Below are 11,888 nucleotides of genomic sequence, written 5' to 3' on the forward strand. Positions count from 1 at the left end.
GGACAGCTGGCTTGCATTAAGGTCCTCTTGTGTCCCAGCATGCATGGGGCAGGGTTGATGGAAGGGTGTAAATCTGAAGCGTTGGCCTTTGCAGAACTGAGTTTATGCGGAGCCCCTTCCCCCCAGCGGCATGACTAAGCAGCTTCTGGGATGGCGTTGGCCACCGACTGCTTGGCTCCTGAGAGACGGCTCCAAGATTAGCACAACTTCCTATTGGAGTGCAGGTTAAGTAAATAGGGAAAATAACTCTGCAAATGAGCTCCATATGGCCTGCACTGAGTCCGTGCAGTATCCTTGTAACTCACAAACAAAAAACATAGCCTTGTCTCCGTTCGCTGGCAAAGCGATATAAAAAAATTTTACAAAATGTTTGAAAACCTAGCCATCCTTACACATTCTTGCCAGAACATTCTGGCCTGCTTTTGTTTGCCTTAGCATAAATGGCATCAATGCAGGGAATAGCAATAATTAATCACAGTTTATTCTTTGTGCTAGTGTTTTTCTTTATACTTATCTATAAAATCTTGTTAACCTGCAGAGTAATGTTACATTTCAGTTGGACATGCAGCCTGTACTACAATAATGGAGTCATGATTTATCCACAGATTCAAGTATCTTCTGGTATCTCTATACTTTTTTTTATGCCAGACATTTTTGGGATGAAAAGGCAAAAAATAACTACAGCACACAAAACTTACTTTTTAATTTTTATTTGTAAATGCTTCTTATGAAGAACAAGGAAAATATATATATTTATATTTATATATAATGAATTGTTATGTTATGTACACTTGTTTACAGTTTCACCTATAAATTTACAAGGTCACAGATTTCTGGTGTTATTGGAAGAATCTTTTAGTCTCTTAAGATGCAGCAACCGTATGTACATGTCTGCTTATTTACATACATTCACTGTGTGTGATAAACACTTGTTAGAGCATTCATTTGAATAGGAGGAATGCACTATCATATGCACATTCTCCCTCCTCTCGTCCCTTTAAACACAAATACAGCATCCCTTTACTGAGTGTTCATCATACTGTAGCATAAAGGCCAGCACGGTTTTGGTTTATGGGCAACCAGGATCGCAAAGGATGATGCCAACATTGCACCGTCTCTACCCCTACTATACCACCACCCATAAATGAATACTAATCCGAGCTCCAGTCAGTGCACTGATCTCGGATGAGCACTTTAAACAAACAGAAGGTATGCATGGGGGTCAGGCAGTGATGCTATTAAGAGTAGCTACCTTTCTTCACGATCTACAGAAATAACTGTTTATCCTAAGTGCCCGTAAGGAAGTTTAGCACCTTGCGGTTCCAGCGAACTTGTGCGCCCGTGGCCCAGCCAAACACAGCAGCTGGCAAGAGCTCCATTCCAGCTATAAAGGCAGTTGCCATTTCAGTTGCGTGTTGCTGACTTGAGGCAGATGTTGTGTCGGCAAGGGAGACTTCGAGTCCCATGGCTGCTGCTAAATATTGAGAACTTTTTTTTTCGTTTGCTTTTTCCAAATACATGCATCATTTTTCTGATGGCATGGCTTTTTTTTCCCCCCCCAAAAAAAAAAAAAAAAAAAAAAAAAAAAAAAATCTGGCTAATTATAAATAGCTAAACTAAAAACATTGGCCCCTGTAAGGTTGGTTCATTTTGCTAAGGTCCAGCAAGTGTTACATTTTGGTGTTCAAACTGTATTGGTCTTATGATGTGTTAACATGAAACATAAGAACCCAAGAAAGGATAAAACCGCCAGCTTAAAAAGTAAAACATAAAACAAAAATGAAATATGAATAAAAATCTTCAATACTGTTCAGAAGGCCAGCAGGCTCACATATAAACGTAATACCTCACAATCTTTAATGTGCACGTCTCTTTTCTCTATAGTCACACTCTATAGTCTCTTTTCTATAGTCATTTTCATTGCTCATCCAACCACCTGCTACTCAGTTAAAGTTCTATGAGTGAACAGTTGTTTTTTTTAATGAAGCTTCAATATCACAACACAAACATCTCAAAAGTGTGCCTGTAGCTTATAGTGACATGATCCTGATTTTTATCAGTAGTTCAAGTTTTCACACATTTCTTGGTATGCTTAACAGGATTTAAGCAACAACTTCTATAAAAAAAAAAAAAAAAACAGGCAACGTTATATAAAATAAGGAATGTTGATACTTCCGTTACTGTTCAAATGACTTTAAAAGCAGGGTACACCAGTAAAAGTGAAACCTCAAAGTAGAAAAAGAGAATACTTTGAGCAATATACTACTGATAATAAACCAAATCTCAAAGTACAAAAAACAATACTTTGAGTGATATACTACTGATCTTTTTAATTTAAATCTGAATGAGAAACAGAAGCAAAACACAAAAAAAAAAAAAAATCAATCTGCAAGAAGCTCAGAACATCCAAATGGACGTAGTATCAAGTAACAGTTTTTGTTTGCCGTTCGTTTCGTCTATTATTTTTTTGCCTCAAACAATAAATTACGACAGTACCGTAACTGTGCCATGTCAACGCTCATTGACACAGACCCACACGTGGACATTAGGGCACATGTTGCGTGCCCCCTCCCTCAGCCACAGTACTCGGGGTCAGTTGGTGGCCCGCAATGTCCTACTGCCGCGCGGGAAGCGGTGCACCTTGATGTGTTTGGACAGGTGGTCGCTGCGGGCAAATTTCTTGTCACAGGCAGGACACTGATAGGGCTTCACGCCGGAGTGGGAACGTCGGTGACGAGAGAGCTCATCTGATCGAGAGAACCTGAGAAGAAATAAGAGGGAAAGAAGATACAAATGTGAACAGCTCACTGAGATGAGCGGCAAGCTGGCGCTACCATAGCGGCGTTAGATTTGCCACCTTTGGAACAGAGGAGTGCAGGTTTGAGTCCCACCTCCTCTTGTAGTATCCTTGAGTAAGGTATTTATGTTGAATTGCTCCAATTAAAAAAAATAATAAAAATTCCCAACTGTAAATGGGTAAATAGTTTTAAGCAGTTTAACACTGTATGTTCTGAAAGCTACACTTTGGAGAAAAGACAATAAATGTAAACGCAATCAAATGTGGAGAAAAAGATTGTGGTACATTTTCACAATCATTCATAAGGAGGTAATAATGGGAAGAATGTTGTGAAGTGACCAACACCTGCATGAGTCTGACAGTTGGGGGAGTTAAGGTCAAAACCTTCAGTTCATGCAGATGATTTGGCAGCATCATCTGACAGCAAGGTGTCCCCTTGGAAACAGTCCTTCATGCCAACTGCTGCAAGATCCCCTCAGCAAGAACAGCACAAGGAGGAGAGACGAGTCCGAACAAAACCCTACTGGTGCACACATTTAACCTTCAGTTACTACACCCATGGGCAATGAAACAAAATGTTAATATTTCCCCTTATGCAAATTGTCTAGGAAACAAATCTCAGACAAATCACATTGAAAACTCCTTCTGCTTGCACATCTGTCAAGCAGATCATTTTAGAAAAAAAAACACTGAGGGGCCACCATGGCAATGGAAGGAGAAACAGAGCTCAGTGGACATCTGCACCGGGTCAGTACACACTGTTCCACCAAGATAACTTCATCCTACCCCTCAACAAAACAATTGTAGCAACAGAACATCATATGCAATGTGTGTCCACTGCTTGCATCCTGCATGGCACTGAATAAGGGTGTGTGTTGAAAACGGAGGAATTATGAATACAGTCTTTGTGTTTAGCAAAACCATTCTCGCACGCCAACACGCAACATACAATGTCAGCGAGCCCAAATCACAAAGAAGCGCTAATTTTTCATAAGAAACTGATGAAAAACATCTGAAGTGGCTCTGTGTAGTGCTGTTCGAGTGATGTACTCCTCTGCAAGTGGTGCAAAATGCTCATGGCTGAACCTGTGCTGGCTTCTTCTCTCAGTAAGAAAGGTATCTTTCCAGGGGCAAAATAACTTGTAAGGCTTCATGTTACATAAACCTCATATAAAACCAATCATAGCCTTCATATGAAAAGAGTATGAACAGGCCTGCAAGACAAAAAAAAAAAAAAAAAAACAGTCCAGGATTGGAATTTAGCTCAGTTCAAAATTAAGCGAATATGGTGCAATGGATGGCACAGGACGCTTCAAAGCCGTGACACGAGATTGGAAGAGTGTAAATGTGCATCTGCTGTTCGGGGAAACACTTCAGGGGGATAAGACTGAGGCTGAGCTTCTTTAAAGGCCATGCTGTTATACCTCCGCAGAGGGCGTAGCTTGAAGCAGCTTATGGAAATTGTACATTAACGCAAAACTGGATCAAGGTGAAAAAACTATAAGTTGAGAATCCACAATAAGATGCTGCAACACAGTTCTTTATTTAGACAACACCGTCTTCCAAAGCACCTTACAACGATTTACCCATTTTCACAGCCGGTTAGTTTTTACTGTATCAATTCATTGCAAGCACCTTGCTTAAGGGTACTTCAGCAGCAGGTGGAATGTGAACCTACTGTACAACTTCCAGATCCAACGTTGGCAGCCCTAACCACCACAGCACGTGCCGTTACAGCTTATGACCACCTTTCATCCGACATCTTCTTTGCATTAGAAATTTCTGCGGCTGGATATTTTACTGAAATACTGAGGAAACGTAACTTCTCAAGAGTGTAAGAGAAAGGCCCCTCCTGGGGCTTGAACTGCCAGCCTTCTGGTCAGAAGCTAAAGCCCTTACATTTTTTTGCTGCCTACCATAGTAGCTGGAAAGAGCATAACTCTCACTGGGTAACGTGTACAATTTGACGTTAAAAAATCAAGTCGGGCGCTAAACGGTGGCGGGACTGGCCGTCTTCTTATCGCAACCTCAGACCCAGCAAACGCAGTTTCGACAGCGTGTCTGATGGAGGCCTTAAGCAAACTCTCTCTCTGGAGTGTTGCCAGACGCCCAGCTTTCACCGTCGGCAGCCCAGCCGCCCGAGGCCCGTTCCTTTTTGCCTTCCCGTTCAGCATTCCTCCCACGTGAAGGGTCCTGCTCTTGGTGATCCCCCCTAGACGCTGTCCACTTGGCCCAGATTAAAGCATGCACTCTAAACAGTGTGCTGAGGGCCTTTTGGGGAGAAACAAACACGCTCATTGACAGGGAATAACAAACAGTTCATGTATAAGTTCTGTTCAGTTTTACATATTATTTCTTTTTTCACTGAAGCCCTGCTGTATGTTTAGTGACTGTCCTGCATGCGAGGCTGCGACTGCAAACCGCCGTGAGACGCTGCAGCCCAGCCGGAGCGAAGCGCTTCGCTGGGCCCCGCGTTCCAGCGGAGGGGGTCATGGTAACTATTCAGTAGGTATAATTTGCTTTCTTTTCACACTTTCAGGGCACTTCATACCCCATCAGTTATATACAGGATCAAAACACTTCCCATCACGACCTCCATCTTATTCCCTCCAGATCCTGCAGGCCTCTCTTGCTACTGCAAAACATCAAAGTTCATTTCACAACAGAAACTATTTCAGCCAGTGTGATAAATGTGGATGTGATTTTTTTTCTACTGATTACTGATTTATTTACTAGATTACAAAAAGATGGTGTATCAGACTGGCAGACCAGTCTTTTCTATTAGATATGTCCACATGTCCCTTGTCACCACAGCAAAACAGCCACCCACTGGACCCCCAGATGTTTATTTCTCTCTCTCTCTTTACAGTGGAGAGTTTTTTTTTTTTTTTTTCCCTTTCCTCAACTGCTAGCTGTCTTACGCTACAGTCAGCTCTGACTATTGAATTTCTGCACTGTTTCATTCCATTTGGAATGGTTTCACCCTTGTGAGATGAGTGTTCTTAAAAAAAAAAAAAATTAAACTGAATATACACACACACACACATTTTCAGAACCGCTTGTCCCATACAGGGTCACGGGGAACCGGAGCCTAACCCGGCAACTCAGGGCGCAAGGCTGGAGGGGGAGGGGACACACCCAGGACAGGACGCCAGTCCGTCACAAGGCACCCCAAGCGGGACTCAAACCCCAGACCCACCGGAGAGCAGGACTGTGGTCCAACCCACTGCGCCACCGCACCCCCACTAAACTGAATATAATTCAACTGAATTTAAATTAAAATATTCATACATAGAGACAATACACATACACTTTGACAAAAATTTCTGAATTAGCTAAAATGAGAGACTGACACGAGCATCTTAAACCAGGCTTTAAGGTCCCGGCAATGGAATATAAAAATTTAACTCATACACTGAATGTAAAATTCATACAAACAGGAAAACAAACTTGTGAGTTCTTATCAGTATCAGCTGATAAAAGGCACAACTTTGATATTTTCAAACACACAAATATATCATTTTGAAGTGACGATGGGCTGTACAATATTGCACTGACAGACTGTGGGGTGACCAGACAGCACCTTTCATCGACAGCGTCCCCAGGATGTCGTGCCAAGTGTTGCCCTGCCTTATTGGCATGTCTGTCCTGCGATCAGGTTGTAAGAGACCTACACGAGCAGCACTCCCTCTACATTAAAGGCCTTCCTGCACACTCCATTTCCTCAGTGACGGCTAATGAACACAAACACAAACACAAACACAAACACAAACACAAACACGCAGCTGAAGAACCTCAGAGTTGCATGCATGCAATTCCAAACATAGGCAACATCCCATCTTCAAGGCCCCAACAGCATAACATGTTAAAAGTGACTCTGACATCCACGCTGGTGTCACATCTCAAAGACATAAGCCATGGAATTTCACAGGCGCTCATTTCAGCGGTGCAACGTGACAGCTGTTCCAGCGCCATCAGCTCAGTCACAGCGGATAACAATTTGCGCTAAAGGCAGAAAAAGGTCATGCCGCCTATCAACTCATGACCTGTTGCAACGAGGGTGCGTAGAAGGTCCGATTTCTACTTTGGGAACAGGGTCTGTTTAGCGCACAACAGAACTACAAAGTGTTGTAAAAGGAGACCCACGCCAGGATCCTGGATGTGTAGCTTTTGCTCCATTTCCTGAAGACCAGCCGAAGGAATGAGAAACACGCTTGCAGAAGCAGGACATCGAAACAGCAGATGGGGGTTGCATTTTTCACTCTGCACGCCCATTTCCTGAAATAGGAAAAACCTCCAGAAATCCATCTTCGGGGGATCATTTATAGCCCGTGGCAATGTTTCAGTGCTCAACAGGGGGCTAATCTGACTACCGAGAAGGATGGAAAAGTGGTGAGCATTGCCTATCTTATAATTCTGGAGCGTACCACGTTCCACATTCCATCTGGCTAACTAACTTCTTTCAAATTAACAAGTGACTGGCATATTTACACACGATACTGAAGATATGAAACCGCAACCCTGCAGTTTACAAGTGTTTGCTGGTGACGGATGATGAATCATGGATGGGTGGATTATGGACCTGAATTTAAGCTCTAAACTGATCTAAAAGGTGCTCTAGTTGCTTACTATGATACCAAAAATAATGCACCTGAGTAGAATCAGACTTCTGGGTAACATGTTCACAGAGCATCACCAGGGACAGCATTGAGCAACCTGAAATACCTATGAGCACCCCTGGCGACAGTTTGAGGAGGAGTGCCACTTGTAAAACCAGTCCTATCAACAGCGTGTCACTTGTAAAAAGACGGAGAGCTTTAATCTAGGCTGAGTGCCACCAGGCAGACCGCAAGGGGCAAAGTCAGCACACACATCAAAGACCTTATCTAATTTTATGCTTGGCAATAAAAAAAAAAAAAAAAAAAAAAAAAAAAAGATAAGAAAAAATGAGAGCATGAGAAACTAGCAAATTGAGTCTGACAGAAATGAGTTGCCATCCAGCCAAAATGTAATCTAACTAAACAATTAACCAAAAGTAAGCTCACACAGTTCAAAACCACTCATGTTAACTAAAAGCCAAAACTTGAAACTGATACTTAAGAGCCTCAGCATCCCCAATATTTTGAGAAACTATGGACGAGCGAAGACAGAAACAAGGTCCCTTTTACTGCTTTTTTAACCTCAGTCAAATACACCTAAAACAGCCACAGTCAGATAACCAGATTGAATAAAAAAAGCATGTGAGTTTTGGTGATCACCTCATTCCTAGACCTCAAGGGTCGTCCCAGGTTTCTGAGTAGAATACCTGTAGTGTCACCCAAGCTTTCAGAACATCAGACATCCTCTACAAGCTAAGCTTATTTTTGCGACAAAAGATGTTCCTTCCGGTCCATTGACATAAAGACATACGCACCTCCATCCACAACCCGCCCAAGTGCATGCAAAGGGCTTCTCCCCAGTGTGCCTCCTCAGGTGGGCCTTCAGGTGACTGCTCTTGGTGTACATCTTGGTGCATCCAGGAAAAGTGCATTTGTGCATTTTTATAAGGTCCGCAACTGGGTTCTTTTGGAACTTCTGGCTCCCAGAAAGAAGGCCTGCAGCCTGGCCCCCTGCCCCACTGTCTTCATGCCCCATAGGCTTGGCCGCAATGGGGACCGGGGCAATGCGGACGAACTTGGAGGACACATTGAGGCTGGTAGAGGGCATTACCTGGGGCACCAGGGCAAAGGTCTGTCCTTGAATGTTGACCAACAGCTGGGCAATTTTAATGTCAGAGGCAGGCTGGGTAGGCTGAGGAACCTGGACTGGGGATGTGCTGGACTTCTGTTCTTGTTTGATCTGAATCGGCTGAATTTGCAGGATGACCGGAACCCCACCACCATCCACTGTCACTGGCTTGGAGGAGACCTCCTGCGCCTTCATCTCACTGCAGGACACCAGACCTGACTCGTGCACCTTCTGCATACCTTTGGTATTTGAACCTGCTGTGAGGGTGTCATTAAAACTTGGCACCGTTTGGTCTGTTAGCTGAGCTTCACTATCCGATACCACTGATATCTGGCCTCGCACCTCCAAAGCTGCCTCTTCGCCCACCTCCTGCTTCAGTGCCACCACCTCCATGTTCTCCTCAAGGAACTCCTCTATTTCTTCCAGGGTGGGCTGGAAGAGCCCCTCCTGGTCCTCCATGTCAGCTGTGAAGATGGGGAACTCGAAGCTCTCCTCCTTCACAGGCTGCGGACCGGAGTCTCTCCGTGACCCCCACAGGACGCCCGAGAGAGGAGCCGTGGAGCTGCAGCCAAGGGAGGTCTGAGAGAGCAGGAAGTCCAGGATGCTGTCCTGGCTCTCAGTGCTGGAACTGCTGCCATAGCTGGAGCTGAGCACCTGAGACTCTGGGCTGGAGCAGGAGCGCGGACTGGACGAGTCACTCAGATCATCCTCAGAGAAAGGCGAGGCCAGCATCGGGTAGCTCCCCGTGTTGGTCACCATGTCCAACATCTGGTGTGTGGGTGGGGAGCCTGCATAGGACAGAAAGATCTCCTCGCTTGCTCGTAAGTGATCCACCATTCCTGGCCAAGCCGACTAAAACTCTTCGGTCTCCTCTCTGCGTCCGGGGTCTTACGACTTGCTGTCTGCACAGATCTAGATTCTTTTCCTCTTCTTTCTGGAAAGAAAAGAGACAAAACTGTAGGTAACTCCAATGCAGATGATGTGATTTTACAAACCCGGCGATTTAAATGGTAAACATTATTGTGAAAACTCTCAATAGGTCTGAAAAGGCAAATGCCAACATTCAAAGGTGTTTGTCAAATGTTACACTGCAGCAAATGTCAAAAGCAAATATTTAAGACATAGCCTAAAGTTAAATTTTAACCAAACTAAAGTTAAAACAAACATGTTGTCACCTGACACTGTACCAGAATATTCAGAGCAAAAACCTTGTTCGGAATAAAACCGTTTAAGTAAAGTTCCTGTTCAGTTTCACCATCACCACCACCACCACCACCAACAACAATAATAATAATAATAATAATAATAATAATAATAATGATGATGTTCAAGACAGAGGTATTCAGCTTGCTCATCTGCCCAGTCCATTTACTAGAAACGTAAATAACTCTTTAGACTGTCCAGCAGCAGTCAGTCCGGAGACACACAGTAGAAAAAAAAAAAATCACAGAAAACTTTATAAAATCGAATGGGTGTTAAAAATTTAATCCAACATATATTTTATAAATTCTGCAAGGGCTTCGGTATTTGCTTACCAAAGGCTCAACCGAATGTGATGCAGAAAGAAGAAGTCTGAACATTTTAAAATTATTATTCATTAGGCCTCCTTCGTACAAGTCAATTTTAACGTTCGATCATAAACTTTATGATGTTTTATCCATTCATACAGCATGATTTTGTGCCGTAGCGGTACGGTCGGTTGCGCAGCAAGTAGCGCAGGTGCCTCTCAGTCTATTATAATCATGCTGTAGTTTCGAATCTGGGCTTCGATCCCCATTCCGTTTTTATGGAGTTCGTATGTAACTATGTTCTCCCTGAGTTCCAGTGGTATTCCTGCCGCCGGAGACATGGCCCGGCTTGCCCGGCTTACCCGGCTTGACAACATCAACACGAGTAATCGCTGAAGTCTCGTTCGGTCCGACTCAGTCAGTGGCACTTACTGTAGTAAGTACCCTGATTTAGGGGCACTACAGCGGGAAAGAGAAACGGGATTCGACCCAAAGCAGGTGCTTCTCATGAAGACAGCCATCCTAGCCACTACGCCACCTGCTGCTTCAGCGCTTCACTTGACTGTTCAGCGGCTCTCGCCGGTAGTGACCGTTAGGAGCACGTCAACATCCACCATGGCATGTGTGTCATTTTCACCTTTAGTTCTAGTGCAAACCTTTCGATCCAAACCTGTCTCTGTGCCCCCCCCAAATTCAGCATGCCATGTGTGGCCGACAGAGTAAGACGGACCATAATAAGATAATGTCCTGTCAACACTATTGCAAAACGCCCAAATAAGACACAAAATAGCCCTCCGTGACATTCATTGTCGCAGTCTTTCGCCTGCGCACCGTGTCAGTTGACGATAAAACTAAACTGCGCTCGCGCTCCTCGGACACACACACTCCACGCACCGCGAGGGGTACTGACAGATCGCGGTGCAAAACACAACACAGAAAAATTATGCTTTATGGAACAACAGAATTATTCTGCGTTTTTTAGAGAAAGGTAGCATATTGATAAGTGTATTAAATATGTATTATAGTAGAGTCAGGCATACAGTAAGGAAAATATTTAGCACTGCAGAGTGTTCCCTATTTCGTTACAAGGCATCATCCGCGTATCTCCCGCTTTAAAATGCCCTGAAGCGCGAGGAGCGCTGCTCGCGCTGTCCGCCGTAAACACGCTGTCGCCCAGCGCGCGCCACTGCGCACAGATGCTCGGTTTACGCGGAAACGCTGGAAAAGGAAAAATAACTGTCAGTCTTACCTTCTTCCTGATCGAAATCCGTTATTCCAAAGGAGAACGTCAGGCGCGTGCACGATCACCAACGTGCGCCGCGAGCGCTGCCAGTTGCCACTTGAGAGCCGCTTCTCATCGCGATCCCAGGCGGCGCTTCTCGCCTCGCGCTGCGCTCCAGTAGTACTACACTCGAGTCACATGACCGCTGCTGCGCGCGCGCTAATAAGAGTGAAAGCGGGGGACGGCCCGCGAAGGCTCGTCCTCTCTGCGCGCTGCGATTGGACGGCGGAGTGGAGAGGGCGGAGTGTTCGTTTGTCGTCAATGGAGCGAGTGCCTTTGATTTGTAGCCGCGCCGGACACTTCGCAGGTGGCACCTGGAGCGGAGGCTTTATACACCGATGCGAGAAAAGTCAGCATCTTTAACGCTTTACAGGGAAAAGGTGAAAACTTCGACCTTTAACAGTGGCGAGCGTGCAAGCAATGCATGATTCATTCGATTCGCGCGTTTTTACGCTGAGGAAAGTAAAGATAAAGAAATAGACTTCACACTAAATCAATATATGCAATAATTCATTGTACATAACTAATGGAATACTTAGAAGTGCATTGAGTTATGCAATATGATAAAATAGCA

General features: G+C 44.4%; 1 protein-coding gene across 1 annotated transcript; it reads right to left on the reverse strand.

Annotated features, from left to right (window-relative positions):
* Positions 1–2,392: 2,392 nt before the first annotated feature.
* On the reverse strand, positions 2,393–11,435 carry LOC108939096 (Krueppel-like factor 15). Its single transcript, XM_018760225.2, has 3 exons — positions 11,282–11,435; positions 8,211–9,458; positions 2,393–2,761 (listed from the first exon to the last, which is right to left on the reverse strand). Exons 2-3 carry the CDS (start codon positions 9,359–9,361, stop codon positions 2,593–2,595), a joined length of 1,320 nt encoding a protein of 439 aa, XP_018615741.2. The 5' UTR covers positions 9,362–9,458; positions 11,282–11,435; the 3' UTR covers positions 2,393–2,592.
* Positions 11,436–11,888: the final 453 nt, after the last annotated feature.

Source organism: Scleropages formosus, chromosome 19 (genome assembly GCF_900964775.1).
Source record: "Scleropages formosus chromosome 19, fSclFor1.1, whole genome shotgun sequence".
Taxonomy (NCBI): Eukaryota; Metazoa; Chordata; class Actinopteri; order Osteoglossiformes; family Osteoglossidae; genus Scleropages; species Scleropages formosus.